At 57.1% G+C, this 22,519-nt stretch overlaps 1 protein-coding gene across 11 annotated transcripts in view; it reads left to right on the plus strand.

The window, feature by feature from the left end:
* Positions 1-21,629, plus strand: part of AJM1 (apical junction component 1 homolog) — a 41,621-nt gene extending 19,992 nt beyond the window's left edge. For 4 of the 11 annotated variants that reach the window (XM_065572023.1, XM_008173809.4, XM_005295594.4 and 1 more), the window contains exons 2-3: positions 658-743; positions 4,236-7,666. In XM_065572023.1, coding sequence (XP_065428095.1) covers positions 4,298-7,594 — 3,297 coding nt within the window. In that variant the 5' untranslated portion in view covers positions 658-743; positions 4,236-4,297 and the 3' untranslated portion in view covers positions 7,595-7,666. Of the gene's footprint in view, positions 1-657; positions 744-1,541; positions 1,677-4,235; positions 7,667-17,083 lie in introns of those variants that run through there. The other 7 variants (XM_065572024.1, XM_065572021.1, XM_065572019.1 and 4 more) reach the window with 3 other exon arrangements.
* The last annotated feature ends 890 nt before the right edge of the window (positions 21,630-22,519 follow it).

The following is a 22,519-nucleotide window of genomic DNA, read 5'->3' on the forward strand; positions in this document are numbered from 1 at the left end:
AGAGATCCAGCATAGATGTGGCAGGAAGGACAAAGGGGTGCAAGCAGCAGCTCTCTTGAAGCCAGTCACAGCCCAGAGATGAGGGGAGAGGGCCACTATCTTAATTCACTGCCTGGAAAAGGAAAAAGGGGGTGTCTAGTGTCTAGCCTCAGCTCTGACCCCACCCCGGGGAAGCCATGCTGTAGTGATTTGCCCCCATCAGGAAAGGTCTTTGATAACCCACCATGCGACACTAGCCAGGATAAGAACCTGGGCTTTCCAACACCAAAGGCACAAGCCACTGCCCCTTCAGAGGCTGGGAAAACTCTTCTCACTGTGACCAAGTAGTCGGCTGATATCCTCGATGCTGGCTGTGGCCCCTCGAGGGAGACATGCTCTCTCCACTTTCCCAGGACTCTGGAGCAGAGGCTCTTACTCCTGGCAGGATCGTGGCCATGTCACTTTGACCTGCTTGGTCCTCTCTCCGTCCCACAAGATCTCAGTGTCTGTCTGGAGCTCCCCAGGGAGATGCCGTGTGGCCCTGCCCAGGGGAGGGACCCCAGGGCTGAACGGGGCTGGAGCTGGGCTCAGCAGGGCGGCGCAGGGAAGGCCCAGCTCCTGCCCTCAGGAGGCTGAGCAGTAACTTCCTGGATTCATTTGATGTGTTTTATTTTCCAGCCCCAGAGCGGATCCCGGCATGGAGCTGACACAGCAGCCTGTGCCAGCTTTGCCCACCCAAATACACCCCACTGCCATCAGACCAGGTAGGAACAAACAAGCTGCCCAAACTCCCTTCCTGCTCCAGAAACCTCCCCAGCCTCAGGCGGCTGAGGCGAGTTTTGATTTTTTTAGTCCTCCTGGTCGCAGACTGCCCTGCTCCCCAACACCGTAATAATGGGGAGAGCAGGACTGAACGTATGAGTCAAACCTTTACCAGGGCTTCAGACCAGATACGTTCTCTGTAGTCTAACACAAGCTGGCTGCCTGCCCCTGCCCCTCACACGGGTATGGCCTTACAAACCACGGCCATCTGCCCACAGCACTCCCGTCCGCAATGGGGTCAAACCGGGGCTCTTCAGCATCCAAAGCACCGGCCTCTGACCCGTGAGCTGAGCGAGAACTAGCTGTAAGGAGCAGGCTGTGGGCAGTAGCTGCAGGGGCCAGTCACTAGAGCAAGGCCTACGCCCACAGCATACCAGTGTATGGTGCATTGACCCTGCTCCCCGGAGGGAGCAGAGCTCCCAGCTGCATTGGGACCCCTGCTGATTCTCTAGAAGTCCTACTACATCCTCAGGGACCAGATTTTAGACACAAATGCCTGTGCTTAAAGTGCCAAGTACCACTGCCACCCTTGAGCCATGCTGTGTGCACAGGCCCAGAGAGTGTCTGCACATGCAGAAATGCTGCCATTCATGCAAAACACATGGACGCAGGCATGTAACTGGGTGTGCAAACCACACAGCTGGGTGTGCAAAGCAGGTGACTGCCTGAGCAAAATCTGCAGTGCGGTGCCCCTATTTTGCACACATAACCACATCTTTGCACATGCATTCTCCATTCAGGCACCTGGGTCTGAAAATCTGGCCCCAGGCATGCGTGGAGAGAGATTCCCTGTGGCGGGGGAGAATTCTAGCCAGGAGAACGTCTGCGTCCAGTGGTATCCCTGCCAAAAACAACCCTGCAGAAATACAACTCTTGTGAGTGTGTGGCAAGCTCTCATCCTGCCTGGTTCAGGGACCTGCACTGTAATGGAAGGTTTCTATGCACATGGTGCCTGGGACAGTGGTTCTCAATCAGGGGTATGTGTACTCCCAAAGGTACGCAGAGGTCTTCCAGGGGTACATCAGCTCATCTAGAGATTTGTCTAGTTTTACAACAGGCTACAGAAAAGGACTAGTGAAGTCAGTAACATTAAAATTTCATGCAGACAATGACTTGTTTATACTGCTCCAGAGACTATACACTGAAATGTAAGTACAACATTTATATTCCAATGGATAGTTTATAATTATATGGTAAAATGAGAAAGTCAGCAATAGTGTGCTGTGGTCCTTTTTTGTGTCTGATTTGTAAGCAAGTAGTTTTTAAGTGAGGTGCACAAGACAAATCTGGGACATCCCTCGACCGTGCTGTGTACAGACCACCCTGCAGTGCTCTTCTTGTCAGCCCTGGGGGGTGATTCTTGGGAGAGGTAGGACAGGGCTGCAAGTGGAATGCTGACAGACCCCGGTCGTTGGTGGGCGGGATTGAACTGGGGACCTCAGGCGCTTCATGCATGAGCCTCTACCCTACCACAGGAGCTAAAAGCCACCTGGCTGGTAGCTAAGGCTGTAGAGCAGACTCATTTAACTCTCTCTCTCTCTCTCGCTACTTGGTCTCAGTGCCACTAGATGGGACAGAATCCCACACCCAGAAGGTGTGTGGGTTACACAAGGACCATAAAGGTGATTCTTGATTGAGGCTGCTGGACACAGCCGGTCCCTGTGGTTCTCTCTGGCTCTTAGCTTCCAGACAAACACAATCTGTGCTGCCTAGTGCCACCAGACAGATCTCTCTAAGCCCAGACCAAGTGGGCGGGACTTCTGATTACACCACCAGCCCTGCATCCCAAGCAGCAGATCATTGCTTTGACAGGCCCTAGACAGAGCGCTTAGATCTTGTGGGGGGTCTGACCTGTGTCCCCTAGAGCTGAGCTCTCCGACACAGCTTCACTGCAAGCATCCTTGTAATTAGCCACGCCCATCCCCGATACAGCTGTGCTTGTTTATCCCATGCATGCAGGTGCTGGTTTACACGTGCCAGTGTGGGTCTGTGTAGAGCTGGTCAGATTACTGGTTGCAGAGACACGATGTGTGGAATTTGGCGAGTTGATGTAATGGATCCCTGCCCTCTGTTCAGCTGGCAGGGGTTGTCTGCATACTTGCCACTGTTTATCTGGGATGTACCATTGGTTGCGTAAGTCACACGGTGCTGTGTTCGCTTCCTCAGTGGGCGACTGAGACTTACAAAAAGGAGAATGAGGAATTGCTGCACTTGTACAAGAAGGGCTTGGTGCTGTATAGGGCACCAGATCCACTCCCTGCCCCAGAGCCCCTGGGCGCAATCAGATCAGCACAAGGCTGGTCCAGCTGGGACGCAGACGGGTGTAAATCAGGAGTAATCCCACTGCGGTCCATGCCATTCTGCGGTACAAACGAGAGGAGGATTGGGTTCAAAGCAGGCTGGCCGGAAGCCAGAGAGGGAGCAACCAGGACATGGTCTCTCTGTTTCCATGATTCTCTTTGCTCTGGGTGTTCTGTTATCAACTCCCTCCTGGTGGGTTGGCAGCAGGGAATGAACGGGCACTGATAAATTCACCTGGCTGGGAATTTTCTTTCTTTCTTTCTTATGAAAACTGCACTTTCTGAAATATTGAAATTTTCCACAAGAAAATCTCAATTTTGCTGAAACTTTCCAATTTGCCTTCAGAAAAATCAAAATAAAATAATTCCTTTTGGATCAGTTTGATATTAATCTTTGTCCACCGGAGCTGTTGTGGTGTCTCATGCCCTCCCACTTCTTCTCTATGGGTTAAGCTCTCTGGCTGGAGTACATCATCCATGATGCATCACAGCCTCCCTCCGATTGAACTGCACTGTGACGCCTCAGATAGACACAGATTAAGGTCAAACTAAGCTGAAACAAAATGTGGCAACATTTCTGAATCAAAACTTTCCATTTGGCAAAAGATGTTGATACATCAACTTTGCTGTGGCCCGATTCTGAATGAAACAAATGTGGGAATAGTGAAGTTTCCTGCATAATGAAAATTCAGATTTTCGACCCTCTCTGTAAATCCTGGGCCATGCCTGCTCATGGTATCTCTGGTATGGCCCTGGCCTCTGGCACTGTAGTATCTGAGCACTGGATGCCCTTGGTCACAAGCAGACTGGGCACTCCTAGAGGAACAGCCCCCCCAAAACATGCATGTGAATAAGCCTTGTTCTCACCAATTCTGAACCAGGCCGTGGCTGTTTGGAATTCCCCATCACTGTCTCTCCACCATTCGGCCAGCTCCAGTTCTTACCCCAGCATGAACACCTTTGCACATATGCCTACTAGACCCACCAGCATTGCCAACCCCAAGCATTGCGGGATCATGAGTCAAGCCCCCAAAATCATGACATTGGCTAAAAATCAGGAGCTTTCAAAAATAACCTGTCTTGAGCGGGCCTCTGCAGAATGAGACTCAAGGCCCCTTCTCTCTCCTGTTGCAGGGCTGGCTGGCTTTCCCTGAGATGATCTGAAGAGGAGCTGGAGAAGGAAGAGCTTGTTTAAGATGACACGAACCGACCCACCTGACATACTGGTGTCTATGGTGTATCAAGACCTAGAGGTGAAGTGCCCAGCACCCAGGGATTCCATCATCTGCCAGCCACTGACACAATGTGACGCCTTCATGTCTGCGTCTTTGCCGCGCGACCCGCAGCCCTTCAACAAGCGCCACTGTAGGAGCTTTGACTTTCTTGAGTTGCTCGACGACCAGCTGGCCCCTGCTCCTGCTATGGAGCGCCCCTGCCGGCACCCGGGCACCCCCGAGCCTTCCTCAGGCTCCGGAGGCAGGAAGGCTCCTCCCAGGCCGGACGTTCAGAACACCAGGCCACCCCCTCATGGCAGGGAAGGCTCCAAGGAGCCATTGGCTCGGGCGGAGCCAAAGAGGCGAGCGAGGTCCAAGAGCGCCCCTCGGGTGAAATCCACCTTCACTCCCATTCCCATCCAGATGTCATCCTCGTCTCCCCCCATGCCGGCCAGGCGGGGACGGGAGGCTCTGCGCCTCTCCAGGGAGCCTGCGAGGACGGAGACGTCCCCGCGCAGGGGGAGCGGATATGCCCCAATGAAGGCCCCAATGAATGAGGTACACCCCATCAAGCTGCAGCCCCAACGGAGCAGCACCAGCCGCATCTCCCCACTATGTGTCAGCAGCAACTGCCCGGAGGAGGCCCCTGGTGGGAGGCCGGCCACAAGCCTGCATGTCAAGTGCCGGATGGACATGAAGCCAGACGAGGCGGTGCTGGTGCACGCGGCACGCAGCCTGAAGGCCCAGAGCAGGATGGAGATGCCATACTGGCCGAGGCCGCCCGGCGCTATCCGGAGCCTGACCATCCCAAGCAGCAGGCAGGTGTCCATGTCCCGCACTCCCACACCCAGCGAATCCTACAGCGGGGAGCACAGGCTGCCCTATCCCAACGAGTACTACGAAGGTGACCCCCGAGGCCAGGTTTACCAGGCCGTGCCCTCCCCGCAGGACTATCCCGAGAGGGGCTGTGTGACCTTCTCCACTCCAAACGTGCCCACCAAGTTCTTCTACACAGAGGAACCAGCCGGGTGCCCTGGCCTCGGCATGCCACTGAAAAGCTCTGGCTACGAGGCGTGTCCTCGCCCATACCTAGGGCGCCACCTCCCTCCACAGCCCTTCTACACAGAGGACCCAGCCAAAGGTAATATCCACACCATCCCACCAAGGACTTTCTACGTGGAAGAGGCTCGCACCTACCCCATCCAGGAAGCCCCTGCCCACACCTTCTACAGAGAAGACCCTCGATTCTATGCCTCCAGGGGCATGCCCACCAAACCCCTCTATACAGAGGACCCCAGGGTGTACCCCGCTCTGAACACCTCCTCCCGGTTGTTCTATGCTGAGGATTATGGCAAATACCACGAGAGGGAATCCATTTCGCGGACGTACCCTCATGCCCGTAGCACCCAGCCTTTGCAGTTCAGCGACTGGTACTGCCCGGACCGGGGTGCACTGCCCTACCAGACCTTGCAGATGTCCCGCTTTGCACCTCATCCCTCTGGGCAGGAGGCCTTGCTTTCCTCTTGGCATGCCAGCTACAGCGCCAACCAGCCCCGCCTAGGCACAGACACCCGGCATTACTCCAAATCCTGGGACAACATCCTGGCGCCCAGTGTCCGCAGGGAAGACCCCATGTTCCGCGGGCGCAGCTATGAGAACCTGCTCGCCCGGGAGCAGCACCGTGCCTTATCTCCTGACGACCGGCGGCAGCCCGTGGTGATCAATCTGTCCAGTTCCCCCAAGCGCTATGCAGCGCTCTCCCTCTCGGAGAACTCCATCATGGAGAAGATGCACGCAGACGGTGGGCGGTGCCCCCTGGGCCGCTCCTGGTTTGTCACCCCAGAAATCACCATCACCGACAACGACATCAAAGCCAATGGGCTGAGCAAGAGCGAGAAGCGCTCGGCCAGCTGGGATATGCTGGATTCCGGGCGGGATGGACAGCGCTCCCGCACCGCTCACTACTACTCGGATCCCACTGCCAAAGACACCATCCAAAGCAGCTCCGCCCGCCAGCGCAGCCTGGAGCAGTTGGACGAGTTGATCACAGACCTGGTCATCGACTCCAAGCCCCCGCCCAGCCGCCGCCCCAGCAACGGGGACAGCCTGACAGACCAGCTCAAGAGGCTGATCGACAACGACGCTCCTGGGCCTGCCAGGAAGCCGGAGGCCAGGAAGCCGCTGCCTTTATTGGTGGGGGAGCCCAGGCCCACCAAGGAGCAGCCAGGCCCGAGTTCCTTCCACAGAGACGTACGCAAGGAGCAGGGTGGCCGCTCGCTCGCCCTGTCTGTCTCCAGCAGCAGCTTTGAGAAGCAGCAGGATGACTGCTCCCCGGAGCTGAGCGCGGATGAGGACGACATGATGATGTGTTCAAACGCCAAGTGCAAGCGCACGGAGACCATGTTCAATGCCTGCCTCTACTTCAAGTCCTGCCACAGCTGCTATACATACTACTGCTCCCGGAGTTGCCGCCGCGAGGACTGGGACACCCACAAGGAGAGCTGCATCTACGGGCGTATTGGGAGCATCTGCCGGCACGTGCTGCAGTTCTGCCGGGAGAACGCCGAGGTGCACAAGGCCTTCTCGCGCATCGCCAAGGTGGGGTACCTTTCCCGGGGGCGAGGGGTGCTGTTCCTGGGTTTCCCCAGCTCAGGCTCGGCCGAGAACTTCCTCCAGTTTGGCTTGGAGAGTCTGCTGATGTCCCCCACCTACCTGTCCCTGCGGGAGCTGGAGGGCTATGCGGAGAGCCTGGGGGATTATGCCCGGGATTTGGGGGTGTCTGGCAGCCAGTACGACCCTGAGGAATGTTTCCTCTTGAATGTAACCGTGGCCGTTGGACAAAAAGTGCCTGTGAGGCCATCCCCTAAGGTCCAGGTGCCGACAGTCAGGAAATATGCCAAGGTGGCCTTAGCCTCCTCCAGCCCCGAGAAACAGATCATAAAGAAGGAGCGGGACATGGAGACCTTGATCCTGACCCCCCCGCCTGGTACGGCGGACATCGACAAGGAGGGGGAGGAAGGGCGGAAGGCCCGGGAGGTCTGCTTCATCAACATCCAGCGGGAGCTGCGGATCCGAGGCGTCTTCCTGCGCCATGAGTTCCCCAAGATCTACGAGCAGCTGTGCGACTTTGTGGAGAGCAACAAGAGGTTCACGCCCACCACCATCTACCCCATTGACAGGCGGACTGGAAAGCAGTTCATGTGTATGATCATGGCCGCCTCTGAGCCACGGACCCTGGACTGGGTCGCCAGCCCCAACCTCCTGGACGACCTCATGTGACCAGCGCTGCCTGTTTAGTCCCCTTTGTAGACAGGTATTTTATTATTGACGCGCTAAACTGGTCAGTCAGAATCTTCCTGTCATTTCTAGCAGATAACTGTTGGTGCGTGGGTCCCGGGGAGGCCTGGGAAGATGCTGTCCTAACGGGGCAGCGCAGATCCATGGACTCCATGGGGCTCAGGCCACCTGCCTCTGTGGCCACTGGCTAGTCAGGGCAGGGTTTGCTGAGCTCTCTAGATCCTGGTTGGCCTTGGTGGGGAGAGAGGGGTAGGGGTGGGGCTGGCCCTGTCACGTGAGATTTGCCATGAGGAGAGGGCTGCTCTGTGGAGGGTAACTCCAGTGCCACAGGTCCAGTGAGGTTCTTTCACTGCCTTCTCTTTGTTTAACCTGATTCCCAGGTGGGCTTGGCCAAGGCACAGGGTGACAAGCGACTGGCCTGCAGCTGTTCTAATAACAGATCAGCGTAGAACCCTGCCTGTTGCTACTCCCTAAATCTAACCACTAGACAACACGGCTACCTCTAAGCAAGTGTGGCCAGAGCAATCATTTTAAGTTCCCTGCCATGCCCACTCCATCTCACTGCCTAGACACCAAACTTGCCCATAGCTGCTCCCAAGCGGACAGTTCCTCTCCCCCCTCCCGTCTCCACCTTGTTTAATTCTGGAGATAGCCAGGAAGGGGCATGTTTTCAACCTGGCCTCTGCAAGTAGCCCCAGTGTCTTAGCACAGCGGTGCCCATTTGTCTGCCTGGTTGCATAACTGTACAGTGGGGGTTCAGGGCCATGTCTTGGCACATGGGGGTGAGTGCAGAGGGGGCTTGGGAGCATGCTAGGGGCTTTGGATTCTACAGACACATTTGTGTCTCTCATTTGAAAATTTGGCCCTATGCGTCTGAGTCTCTATATAGCATGTTATATGGTATGAGTCTGTATACAGTGCCCCCCCCATGGGCTCTGTATGGGATGAGTCCCAGCGGGCACACTAGACGTCTCTATGCAGCCTGAGGCTCTAGACTGCAGTGGCGTAGCCAGGATGGAACATTTTGGGTGGGTTCCAACTTTGGGTGGGCGGGTAATGACGGGGTGGGAGGACCTTGCTGGGGGTGGTGGACGCTCTGGCCAGGGGCCCCAGGTGCACACCCAGCTCTGGGAGGAGACCCCGCTCTCCAGCGGCAATGGCTCCCGTCCCACGCCCCTCGCCGGGCCTGGCCCCCCAAGTGGCAGGCCTACCTCTTTTGAGGACTCCTCTGCCTTCGCTGGGTCACCTGAAGCTCGTCCTCCTCCTAGTGGTGGATTAGCCACTGGGCCAAAGGGGCGTGCCCAGAGGCCCCAGCCAATTGGAGGGCCCCAGAAAAAAGGGCGCCACCACCGGGGAGCAGGATTGGGGTGTTGGGGCTTGCCCCGCTCTGCCCACCTGGTGCTCCAGCCAGGGAGTGGGAACGGGGCACTGGGGCTTGCCCCAACCCCGCTCCCCAGCTGCAGCGTCGGACGGAGCAGAGCAAGCCCCCGCGCCCCGACCCCACTCCCTGGCTGGAGCACCGGGTGAGTGGATGGAGCTGGGCAAGTGCCCAACCCTGCTCCCCGGCTGGAGTGAGGTAAACCCCTGACAGGGCTCTCGAGCTGGGCAAAGGGGGGAAAGCCCCCCGCTGCCCACACGAGCCCCAGGCAGGTGGAGCAGGGCAAGCCCCCACGCCCCAACCCCACTCCGCGGCTGGAGTGCCGGGCAGGCAGGCAAAGTGGGGCAAGCTGGGGCCGGAGCAGAGCTGGGGCTGAGGGGTGGGCCATGGCCCTCCCAGGCCCACTCGTGGCTACACCCCTGCTATACAGTGTGGGGGCTATACGATATGAGTCTCCATACAATGAGCTCATTATGGGCATTGTACAATATGAGGCTCAATACAGAGCACTCTATATAGTGTCTATACAGTGAGTCTCTACCGTGTGCCCTGTAGGTGGTCTTTATACAGCATGCGGCTCTATACAGGTGCACGCTGTAGCTCTCTGTACAGCATGCGGCTCTATACAGGTGCACGCTGTAGCTCTCTGTACAGCATGCGGCTCTATACAGGTGCACGCTGTAGCTCTCTGTACAGCATGCGGCTCTATACAGGTGCACGCTGTAGCTCTCTGTACAGCATGCGGCTCTATACAGGTGCACGCTGTAGCTCTCTGTACAGCATGCGGCTCTATACAGGTGCACGCTGTAGCTCTCTGTACAGCATGCGGCTCTATACAGGTGCACGCTGTAGCTCTCTGTACAGCATGCGGCTCTATACAGGTGCACGCTGTAGCTCTCTGTACAGCATGCGGCTCTATACAGGTGCACGCTGTAGCTCTCTGTACAGCATGCGGCTCTATACAGGTGCACGCTGTAGCTCTCTGTACAGCATGCGGCTCTATACAGGTGCACGCTGTAGCTCTCTGTACAGTATGCGGCTCTATACAGGTGCACGCTGTAGCTCTCTGTACAGCATGCGGCTCTATACAGGTGCACGCTGTAGCTCTCTGTACAGCATGCGGCTCTATACAGGTGCACGCTGTAGCTCTCTGTACAGCATGCGGCTCTATACAGGTGCACGCTGTAGCTCTCTGTACAGTATGCGGCTCTATACAGGTGCACGCTGTAGCTCTCTGTACAGTATGCGGCTCTATACAGGTGCACGCTGTAGCTCTCTGTACAGCATGCGGCTCTATACAGGTGCACGCTGTAGCTCTCTGTACAGTATGCGGCTCTATACAGGTGCACGCTGTAGCTCTCTATACAGTATGAGGCTCTACGTGGTCTCTATGCTGTAGGCATTCCCTCCCCTCAGGCCTGTGCACAGCTGTCCCCACACGCTGCTTCCACTTGCCAAAATCCCCCTGGTCCCCCTCCAGCCCCTCCCAAGGGCTGAGTCAGCCAAGGGCCCCATCCTGTGGGGTGCTCAGGCCCTGCGAGCGCCGTGTAGACTGGGGCAGGACGCTCCTGCTGTGCCAGGCCAGCGTGGGAGCCTGCCAGTGCCTGACTTAGGGTGGAGGCCATGAGGGGTAAAAGGTCCAAGACACTTGATGCACTTTATCTGTGGCTGACAATAACCCACTTCCAGGGCAAAGCCAGCAGCGACAGCCCCCAGTTCTCCCCCCAGCCCACCTCCCTCTTCTCCATTGCAGCAGGTCATTCCCACCCCTCCCAGCATAACTGGGCAGGGAGCCTGGTACCCAACCTGGCCTTATGTGCAAAGCCAAGGAACAGCTCAAAGAGGGCTGCGTTCCTGAGTTGTGTGTGGCCAGCTCCTCTGGGGATGGAGGAGCCCGGGCCCAGGTGGGGTCTGGTGCTGGCTGCTCGTAGTGCAGGAATCCTGGGCTGCGCTCTGCTGGGGGAGCTGGGGCCCTGCAAGCCATGGGGCCTAGGGCTTTCCAGCCCATGTTGCAGCAGGATCTAGAGCCAAGTTGGTCTCTGTGGATTCTCAGCGAGAATAAAACTCCTGAGCCAGGCCCAGCAGGAGAGCTCCTCCTGCCCCCGGGCGGGGGTGCACTGCAGAAGGGTGACTGTTTCTGGTAGCGTCTATGCTGCTCCTCCTCTCCGGGCAGTGCCAGGCCGCCTGGGCCCCCAGGAGGCTCAAACCCATCTGGAGTTTTGCCCAAATTGGTGTCCCCAGTGGAATTCAAAGCCATGCTGCTGCTCCCCGCTCCTGAACGTCACTGACGGTAGTAACTAGCCCGGAGCCTGGTGCAAGGCTCCCCAGCCATTCAGCCTCCTCCACAGTGGCCGAGGCGGGGCATGAGCCCAGAGCTTTGCAAATCCCGGTAACTCTTTCTCGGATGGCTCAAGCGGGACTGAGCCCCGGCCACGGCCCTGTAGAGGCAGCGGTGGCGGTGGAAGAGGGGGTCCGCAGGCCAGCTAATGTCAGTTGGGGAGGGGTAAGCAGCGCCACGGGAGGGGGCTCTGCACTGGAGACATAGCCACCGCCAGGCATCCCTGCGCCTCTCTGCAAGGGGCAGGAAGCAGGACCACAGCCCGCCCCGCCCAGACATTGCCGCCCTCTGCCCAGCTCCTCGGTAAGGGAACCAGCGTGTCCTGAGCCAGGATTTATCCTCCGCGGCTCTCCAGGGGGCCACCTTCCTGGAACAGCCTCTTGGTTATGGCAATGCCCCACAGGCCTTGCTCTGGCTTCAGGACTTACCGCGCCAGCAGCCCTTGGGTTTATTGGGGGAGGCTCCTTCGTGGGGCCCTGCAGAGAGCGAGCAGGCGCTCCCCATCCCAACCCGCACCTTACACAACAGCCTGCTGCAGGGAAAGCTCTGCTCGCTCTGGCTTGGGGGGGGGGGAGCTGTGATCTTTGCCAAGGAGCTCCTGCCCTAAGCCTGGCCCCACGCCTGAGTGACGGGAGCCGCTTACTGCAGGGCCCCAGCCCCCAAACAAGCGGGATCACCAAAGAGCAATCCCGGAGTGCTGGACTGGGCCTTTCCGGTGCTGCAAACAGTCCAGCAAGTTCAGGGTTAAATGAACCCCATCACATGCCTTTGCACCTCCCTGGCATCGGATGGCCGCTCAGGTGGTGCTCTGCAGCACCCACCCCATGGTTTCCAAGGGGTTAAAGCTGTGTTGTGAAGGGGGGTGTCTGTTTGGGGGGTGCAGACACCTGCGGGGGGTGGGGCAGGTGCTTTCAGGGAAAGTGCCAAATGTTTTCTGGTTACACTTCTAGCCGAAGTCCAGCGCAGCTGCTGAGTGGGGAGGGGAGTGAACGCTGGCATGCAGGGGGCATGGCATGGACGTGCATGGGGCAGGGATCGGGCGAGGTACAGGCAGGGTGGGCATGGATTACGTGTGCTTGTGGGAGGGGTGTTTGTGCCTGCACACAGGGTGGGCGTGGTTCAGCCCTGCCAGGGGAAACTGGCTCTGAGGAGTGGGGGTAGGGGTGGCCTGTGTTTTAAAGAAGGGGGGCTGAAGGGGGTTTCCCAGGGGCCGCCCAGCTGGGTCACTCCTTACGGCAGAGGCTGGGTTCAGGATGCAGTTTCTCTGGAGGGGCTGCTGTGCTTGTGCGCAGGGCTGGAAATCAGCTGGGCCTAGTGTAAATACAGCCCTACTGACTGCCCCCTGCCCACAGGCCGGAGCCAGGCATCCTGTGGGAGCTCCCCCCGCCCTGCCATGCAGAGGGCATCCCCGGTGCTCCCTGCTGGCGGGGTGGGAGGCCAAAGCTCAGGCATGAGCAGCAGTGAGCTGGTGCAGAACGGCCTCTCGCAGAGGGGGCAGGTGCAGGGCACGGAAGATGCGTGATGAGCACCCTCCCTGCCATTGTTCTGGTGCTGGAGTTGCTGCCAGTTCCAGGCAGCAGGTGACTGCCCCATGAGGACGCTCACAGCTGCTGCCATCCGTGTTTCTCCTCTGCCCCAGCAAAGAAGCTTGGACGATTGCCAGCTTCGGCTTACTGCCAAATCCTGCCTGGGAGCATCTCCCTGCACATGCTGCAGGGCTGCGTGCCGGAGGAGCTCTCCAGGCCAGGGGCCTTTCCTCCCTCTGGCACAGACACGCACCCTCTCCTCAGGGTGCTCCCCTTGTAATGCGGGGGGTCGGGGAGGGAAGGCTGAGGGGATGGAGGGCCATGGGAGGCCCCTCACTGCAGCCAGGGCAGGTATCTCAGGATTGGATCCCTTGCCAGCCTTAGGACTAATGAATTCCTTGCAGCCTAGCAGCTCTAACCCTCCACCCCTACCCCGCTGTGGCACTGTCCAGCCAACTTGCTGTTTGAAGCCAGCTGCCTGCAGTGTGTGTCCCCCCCCGTCCCCCCCCCCCCCCCCCAGCATCTTAGTTGAGAGCCCAAGGTGCTCTGCTAGCTCCCCTCCTGTTTCTCCATTGCAGCAGGTGCTCCCTAACCTTCCCAAGGTGTGCCCGCCCTGCCTGGGCCATGGGATTTCCTGCAGGGGCCCTCGTGTGCTAGCGTGTCCATGCCACCAGCCTCGGGGTCCCAGTGAAGCACCCCAGGCTGTGGCAGTGCCCTGCCCTTGGGGACGGGCCGAGCCGGGGGCCACACAAGAGTCTTGGTCTCTGGAGTCCAGGGAGCTTCTGCTCAGCCCAGCTACTTCCTTCGGACTCCAGCACTGCCCCCAATGCCCCAAACCCGCTCCCGTGGCTGGCGCTCCCCATGGTGCCCACCCTACCCCCAAACGCCCAAGCCCCAGGGGCTGGCAAACTCCCAGCTGGCTGGTGGCTGAGCGCTGCATTCGAGCAGGAGGGATGGAGCTGCCCAGAGCTACCTGAGCATGGGCGAGGAAAAGAATCTGGGGGGCCCGATCAAGGTATGCTGGAGCTGGGGCTGCTGGCTTGAAGTGGTTTCCGTCATCTAAAGCGTTTACAGCTCTCAGCTCCCCCACTGTACAAGGTGTGCAGCCAGCCCCTGCCCTGCAGCCAGCCAGGCCCAGAATGGGGCAGTGGGGAGCCGTGGCTCTGCCTACGCACCAGCCCTTCTGGGCCCAGTTGCTCCTGGGCAGGGAGCGCCTCCCCTGTGCTCCCATCCCAAAGGACTACAAGGGACGAGCTGTCACCTCTCCCCGCTCCCTGTTGCTCAGCTGAGCTCCACCATCAGCTCAGGGCTGCACCATGTGGCTGGAAGCAGCAGGTGCCCCTCCCCACGCCCCACCTCCACCAGAGTGCCCAAGTGAAATGGTGGGTTTGCTGTCTCTGAGCCCCTCCCCTGGCTGGACGCATCTGAGAGCCTTCCGCACCCCTGCTTTTGGTGGGATCCTGTCACTAGTCTGCCCCCTACCCGTGTTTTAGATGGGGTCTCGGCTGGGTTTGGGGCTCGCCATCACGCCAGAGCCCAAGACGGGTGCAGCTCCACGTACGGATTCCGGGGGGGTTAATCCCATTGGACAAGGCGAATGACTTTTATGAGTGTTGGCGTCTCTTGGGTGCACTAAAACTGTCAGATACCAGCCGCCCAGCGAGCGTGGCCAGGACAATGTACCTTAGCAACAGCCCCCTGCTGCAGCGCCTGTCTGGGGGCATTTGAGGTGGAGCCAGTGGGAGGGGGCATGGATTCCAAACATCTCAGCTGTGCAATCACCCAGCAAAGCCACAGGGGCCAGGCCAGCAGCTTTCCCTCTCCCTGGCATCTTTTCTGTGGCGATCTCCGCTTCTCCAGGTGGATGGGAACGTAACGGCAGAAGCGGGGCCGGGGGTCATCTCTTTCATGCAGTGTGACTCCAACAACCTGGACGTGATGCCAAGTCCAGAGTTTGGCTACAGTGTACCCTCAGCTGGGCTTAAAACCAAAGCACCAGGGATCCCTCTGCTAGCACGGCTGAATTGCCCTCCCCACCCCGGGGGGGGCCCTGTGGCACAGCATCCACCTGCAGGTTGGGGATGCAGCCTCCAGGGCTGTCGCTCTTGGTGCGCTGCGTGTCCCAGTTGCTCATTCATTGGCCCATGTTCTGTGGCTCCGCCCCCTTGGCGGAGGTGTGGGTAGGCTGGGATGGCCTCCCCCGTTTGTTTGTTTGTTCTCCCACGGTATCAGCTGAGTTCTGGGGCCCTGACCTCACCAGCAGGGGTGGCTTTTTGTTGCTGTCACCCCCTGGGGTTTCAGTCGGCTGCGGGCCCTCGCTCTTCATTCTTTGCCCAGTGACAAGGCTGGCTGGCTCCTGGGGCCCCCTCACTGAGCGGGCAGGGCTTATGTTGTCTTGGGCTGCACTCACCAGTCCCAGTCACCAAAGGCGCTGTTGCCCATCCCAGCACACAGTGACCCTGCATGCTGCGCCCAGCTCCTGCGTGGCAAAGCCAAGCCACTGGGCCACGGTGCACAGCCACCAGTTCATGCTGCTGAAAGCGCCACTTGCTAGTCCTGGTGAATGCAGCCACCCTCCACAGGCCAGGCGAGGCCCTGACCATGCAGACTCCCTCCCCCACGCCCCGCCATGGGGTGTGGCCAGGGGCCAACCCAGGCCCTTTAGATTCAACCCACAAGCCTTGCCCACTTGAGCTGGAGGAGTAACTCCATTACCGATAGCAGTAGGAGACTGTTATCCTCTAGTGGGTCAGTCAGTAGAGGGGGATGTGTTTACACAAGGGAACGCCCCAGAACTCAAGGGGAGCTGCCAGTACTGCACCTTGCTTTAGCTTTCATTGTCCCCACAGTCACAATAATCTTCCCCAGGAGGATTCTGGGTAGTGTAGTCTTACCATGCATTTGCAGTACTCAATAGTAATATTTTTAGAATTGCTACTAGAGGGCACTCCAAGCAATATGTGCTCATAGTGCATCGCCCTGATTTGCAGATCCCCTCTCTAGGGGGCAGAGGTGCAGTTGGTTTCCACTGGCCATTCCCTCCTTCTGCTAAGGTAGCAGGCAAGGGCACCAATGATTTGCAAAGGTGGCTGGCTTTGTCTGCTAGGAGCAGGGACTCCGCAAGACCATTTCACACCACTCAGCAGCCAGGTGGTGGCCATGTCCAGCCTCCTCGCGCTTGGGCTGCCTTCGCCCAGTGTTGGGGAGGAGAGGGGGTGAAAGACTGCTCAGCTCACTAATCCCATGTCGTAAAGACCCTGCCCCATCCAGTCATAACCTGCCTCTTCTCATTGCTTGGCTGCTCTAGAAGGAAATACACACCCCACTGGGGAGCACAGGGAAGCCAGCCTGGGGTAAATCCAGACTAACCACACTGGCAGCAGGGTTCCCAGACCTGGGATCGTTCATTCTTGCCACTCTCCTCAGAGCTCTTCCTTCTGGGTGCAGGCTGGAAGCAAAAAGGGAGCTGCCGACAAGCCCCCTGGCGGATCCAGGCACAGTGCGCGCCCTGTGAACAGAACAGCTCGTGTTCTGCTCCAACCTGACCCGGGTGGGTGAGCCCAAGGATCGGCACCCTGTGAGCACCCAAGGTGGGCATGCAAAGCCAGGGGCAGGAGCCCCGTTATGCAGCACTGGTACTGCCACATGATGGTTGCACACTCAGCCAGGGGCCAGATTCAACCCCGCTGGCGGCAGGTGCAGGTCCATCGCCTTCAGCGGCATTGAGCTCGCTTGTCCTGGGTGTGGATTGGCCCACGCCTCTGAGTGAGCTGGAAGGAGAGAGGAGTTGAGCAGGTTCCAGTGCATGGGAACTGCTGCCCCTTTGTGGCTGGGAGCCTCTGCCGACTCCGCGAGGCTGCTGCTCTAGGGCGAGCTGCTGGCCCAGATCCAGGGGAACAGCGTGTCTGCTCTCTAGCCCATGCTCTTCCCTCTGCAGACGGGGCCTGCACGGTGGCCCCAGGGCTGCCCCTAGTCAAGCTGCTGACTGGGGTCGGGTGAGCCGCGGGAAAGTGCAGCTGAGACAATCAGGCGCTCTGGAGTTCTAAGTCCTGAACTGAAACTGATGCACTGCATGACCTTGGACAAATCACCTAACCACTTTGTGCCTCAGTTTCCCCCATACATTGGAGGTAAAATCACCTACCTATCCCTGAGGGGTGGGGGAGGCTGCAAAGATCTGTTTGTGTTTGCTTAGTGATATGTATTAGCAATATTCTTCTTGTCCCTAGGGCAAGGGCAGGAGAGCAGCCCCGCCTTTTGGTGCTGCCTCAGCCAACAGAGAAGGGGTCACCAAATTCTGCCTCATTTAAAATGCAAGAGATGTGAGAGCAGCAAGAGGAGAGCAGTGCAGATAAGCTGATCGGCTGCCAAACACTGGACACAAGGCGCTGATACCAAATTCCTGCATTCCCAGCCCATACCCTCAGCTGCCCTAAGTCAGCATGGCTCCGTTCAGCTCCATGTCAAGTGAGTGACGCTGACTTACACCAGATGAGGATCTGCCCCAGGGAACACCATGTGCCCACTACTGTGTTACAGGGCACAGTGGGGAGTTTTACCTAGGCAGTGGTTCCCAGTCTTTAGCAAACCAAGGGCCCCAATTTTGATTTAAAAAATTTTATGGACCCCTCCCCCCAAACCGCCCACTCAGCCCCAGGCCCCACCTCCACTCCACCCCTTCTCCCAAGGCCCCACCCCACCTCTTCCCAACCCCGCTCCTCTCCCGCCCCTCCGCTTCCCTGCCCCTTTCCACCCTCTCTCCTCCCCCTCCCTCCCAGGCCCTCCTCCATGCCACAGAACAGCAGGAGGCACTGAGAAGGAGGGGAGGAGTTGATCAGCAGGGCCAGCGGACCACTGGAGTACCCTCGTGGACCCCAGTTTGAGAAACGCTGACCTAGAGGGACTCATAAAGCTTTCACTCTCCATGCTGTGGAACCTGCTGGTCAGTGTCACACCTGGTGCTAGTCAGCGTCAGTTTCCATGCTCTAGCTGAGGGCTGTTGTGTTTGGGTTGCCACGGGAATGTGCCAGCCTTTAGAGACCAGTCCATTTTGTTGTCATTCCTGGGACCGCCCAGTCCTCTGCCATCTCATCAATGCTCATTTTTTACCAGCCCTTCTTTTGCTGCCAAGTTTGACTCCGCCGAGTCTGATGACTCTGACCCTTTCAACTCCCTGGGGTTCATGCTGGGGCTGTTAGGGTTTGACCCCCGAATCTTGGAGCCACAGGTGGCCTTGGACCTGTGTCTGGAGCCTCCCTTGAGGTGAATGGGGAGTGTTGTTGTAGACTTGGGGGCATAAGCCCCATTTGCTGAAGTGTTACTGGCCATGTGAAATGGAGAAGGGAGTTTGAGAACTGACCTTTCCCCCTTGACAATTCTGTTACCCACACACTCTAGGCACTTCCGTGGGCTCAAGATGTAACATAGGCACCCCCACCCACCTTTACCCAGTTCTTAGGGCTCAGGGCATAATCTTCTGTGGGTCTGCAGGGCCTTTTACCAGTGAAGGAGCCTTACACAGTAATATCCTCTATTTATTAACAGCTACCAAAACAGAACACACTCGCTAAGCAGGCAATGCTCACCACTCCCAATAAGGCAGAGGAACTTTTCCTGGTGGCCAGGCAGGATCAGGTCGTTTGGGGCTCCAGCTTCTGCACAGTCTGATTGGCAGGTGTTGCGGTCTGGCAGCTCTGATCTTGGGCTGTGTGCTGTGCTAAAGAACTTCCTTTTGGACCCCACTTTATATATAGATGCTTCCCGGGTTACGCAAACCCAACTTACACAAACCCGCACTTACGGAAAAAGTTCCGTAAGCTTTTTTTTTGCGTGTGTGTGTAATTGTCGGGTATACGTCCCCCAACTTCCGCAAAATTCGACTTCCGCAAGGCATTCCGGAACAGAACGCTTTCGTAAGTCGGGGAGCGTCTGTAGTGAAACTTGAGTCCTGCTTAGCTCTACCATCACCAACCATTGCAGACTGAAGTGCTGCAAGACAGTATTTTTCACCCATCCTAGCCCATTACAAAACCATTCTTTACCCAATCAGACCCCAGCACCTGAGTTGATTTAAATCTTGCAAAATTAGTTATGCCACAGACCGAAACGATCAAAGAACCAGACAGAGACCCTACAGATAAACAATAGAGAAGTGGGGTCTGTAAAGACAAAACAATAGAAGTAGAGATTTCACAAGCACAACTGTTGAAAAGTGGTTCCTTGCCAGGCAGAATGCGGTCAACATTTTCTTTAAACATTTTAAGTTCTGTTTCGTTATGTGGTGATGGTGGCCACTGTTAGGACAGGAGCACATTCTTCACAGCCCCGTATGACACTGTGTTGAGGTAATTTGGAGGCAATGTGAGGATGTGACTCTCTGCGTCTTAGCTCATGGCTGCGACCGTCCTACTGTGGCTGCAGAAAAGGCCTCCGACCTTACAATAGGGGGAGCAGAGGGAGAAAATGACCTTGCTATGGAGGATGATGGGAATGTTCTGTCCTTGACCACAGGGAACCACCGAGTGCTGCTGCCATCTAGAGAGATGGACCAGAACTACATCCCTGGATCCAAACATCCTATCTCTATAACAGGGCAACCCAAGCCCCTGATTCAATGATGGAGGTTCCACGTGCAGAGCCGAATGGAAACCTCCCCAGGTGGTAGGGTGCTCAGGTGATGCCCATTATAAAGAGACATCCAGCTGTGCATGCTGATCCCTGGTTTTGGTTCACGCCCTTCTCCACTCTGAGCGCATCAGTCTAGGATTTTGCCTGTTGGCCAGGGAACTTCATTTCCTTGGTGAGGACCATGCACTAATCTGAATGCGCCAGAGCCACGAGCAGTGATTTGGGGCCTGCCCAGCATCAAGGGATCAAGTCAAAAACACTTGAAGTTATTAACTAGCACTGGAATGGAAATCATCAGTTCCTATGCCAGGCTGCCTGGGTCAGCCAGGGGTGTCCATGCCACCGTTGGGAGGCAGCACCCTCAATGACAGCACTGTGGTGGGCAGCTACCGCCCCACTGCACCAGCTAGATAGTGCCCATTAGCTGAGTAGATGCGAGTTCATCTTCTGTAAAAGCTGAATAGTTGGGGCAAAAGTGAGGGACTCCTGCCTCTCAGCCAGCTAAGCTGAGTTCCTCCCCAGCAGCACTGCGGTCAGTGGGACTTCCTGCCTTTCATCATAAGGCCAGGTGGGCTTTTCTCCTCTACACCATCCCAGTCATCGTAAGTTCCCTCCCCCATTTCACCTGCAGAGCTGTGACTTCCTCCTCTTGTGGCAGCAGGGGAAACTGGGAGCATCTTTGTCCTGGTTTGGCATTCCTTTGCACTGTCTGGGATCCTGTCCATGCTTTAACCATGTTTCATGGCCGAGATCCAAACAGCTCCTCCAACTACACAACTTCAAGGTAATGGTGGATCCTGATAGCTGCAGCCTCCTAATCTAACAAACAATAAATAAAAAGACTGAAACTGCATCTTCTCAGCTGGGCTCCCTGGAGGGTTTTACTTAAACGGGACAGAATTCTTTGATAAATGCATGTTCTATTTATTTCCTTTTTTAAAATTATGCATCATATTGAAGAGTCGGATCACATCTCCTCTTGTGCAGAGCAGAACTAGGTCTGTATTTTCTCATGTTTCGTTGTATCATTCCTGCCGGTGTCCCACAGCAAAGTTTCTGAGGTAAACTTATTATGAGAGACCTATTTCCTTTGACTATCCATAAAGTATAACTTGAATGTACAGCACTGTTATCTGCCTTTACTGACTTGACTGGGCAACAATAGTTTTGTGAGGAAGGTACTGATCTTGTGAGGGAGGCAGGGGAAACCTTTCCTGCTAACATGAAGACAGAGTCCGCCTGGGGCCAAAAAACACTTACATGGAATGAGATGCAAAGAAAAGGAACTGTTAGAACCTCTGGGACATTGGAGGAGTGATGGGTGAGTGACCCTTTGTAAGTGTGACAAAGTGATGTGCTGCAGACATAAGCGACATGCCTGGGGAGCGGGGATCAGAGCCCTGGTCCATCCACCCCAAACATCTAAGCCTCTGCTACTTGTGTGAGAGGCAACTTCAAAAGCTGACAGAAGTGGTAGTCAGCCACGAGAGGGCAGCATCCACCATACAGACTCCAAAAGCCAGTACACTACAGCACCAAATCCTTACCCATTTATAGGTGATGCCAGTGACTATGGAGATATACCTATCTCATAGAGCTGGAAGGGACCCTGAAAAGTCATCAAGTCCAGCCCCCTGCCTTCACTAGCAAGACCAAGTACTGATTTTGCCCCAGATCCCTAAGTGGCCCCCTCAAGGACTGAACTCACAACACTGGGTTTAGCAGGCTAATGCTCAAACCACTGAGCTATCCCTCCCCCCAGAGCATGAACTTGTCAAGAAAATGCCCCAGTAGGGAGGTTCATCGTCAGTTCTATTCTGAAGGCTTAAGCAATGTACAAACCATGTGTTGGCCATTGCAGAGGAGAGATGTTCATCCTCAGTGCGTGAATAGGTTTGTGCTACCCAGCTGAGCAGAGGCGCAGACCCTCTGTTCTGGGGAACAGGAAGGGGCCAGGCTGAGATCACCCTTTCGCCCTCTCAGGCTGTCCCAAGCCTCCCATATTATCATAGTGCTTCAGGCCAGAAGATCACAGGCCACAGACACCACGCAGCACCTGCACACTAAACCCAACTACCAAAGGCGTGCGCGGGGGGAGGGGCACAGAACTTCCACCCGGGGCCGCAAAGGCAGGGAAGATCGAGTTCCTGCCAGGGCTGGAGCTGGGGCTGGGGCAGGGTGGAGGGAGAGAAGATCGATCTCCTGCCGGGACCTGGTGGGAAGCGGGGAAAGCAAATTCTTCCCAGGGGAGGAGTGGGGGCAGTGAGCTCCTCCTGGGGCCAGGGGGGCAGTGAGCTTCCATGCCCCCCCCAAAAGGGGTCAAATTTAAATTCTTGTGCATGCCCCTGCCAACTACCAAAATTAGACCAAAGTATCACAGCCCCCAAGATCCAAAACCATTCTATGCCACGGGGAGTGAATAGGAGGCAGCGAGGGGCGCCAGTGTCGAGACCCCCCGCCCCCATGGCACGAAAATGATAAGAGCTAATCCTGGCATGTGACACACCCACCTGCTGCTCCCTCGTTCTCATTCTGTGATTGTTGTTAATTCTTTGAACGACAGCAGCAGGAGGCCCCAGCCAGAAGCAGGTTGCATTACACTGGCTGCACTTGCTTTATAGGCCCAAGTTATTAATGCAAAAACATAAAGATGCACGACACTGGCACTAGGCAGCCGCTAAGCTTGCTAGAGAACACGACCAGCAGTTCCCAGGCGGCAGGGCTGCATGTCAGGGAGAGGGGCTGGGTGTGAGGCAGTGCATAGGGCTGGGTGTCAGGCAGGGAATGGGGCTGGGTGTCAGGCAGGGAGAGGGGCTGGGTGTCAGGCAGGGTGGCAGGGCTGGGTGTGAGGCAGGGAGAGGGGCTGGGTGTCAGGCAGGGTGGCAGGGCTGGGTGTTAGGCAGGGTGGCAGGGCTGGGTGTCAGGTAGGGTGACAGGGCTGGGTGTCAGGCAGGGCATAGGGCTGGGTGTCAGGCAGGGAGAGGGGCTGGGTGTGAGGCAGTGCATAGGGCTGGGTGTCAGGCAGGGTGACAGGGCTG

The sequence above is a fragment of the Chrysemys picta genome, chromosome 18 (assembly GCF_011386835.1).
Source record: "Chrysemys picta bellii isolate R12L10 chromosome 18, ASM1138683v2, whole genome shotgun sequence".
Taxonomy (NCBI): domain Eukaryota; kingdom Metazoa; phylum Chordata; order Testudines; family Emydidae; genus Chrysemys; species Chrysemys picta.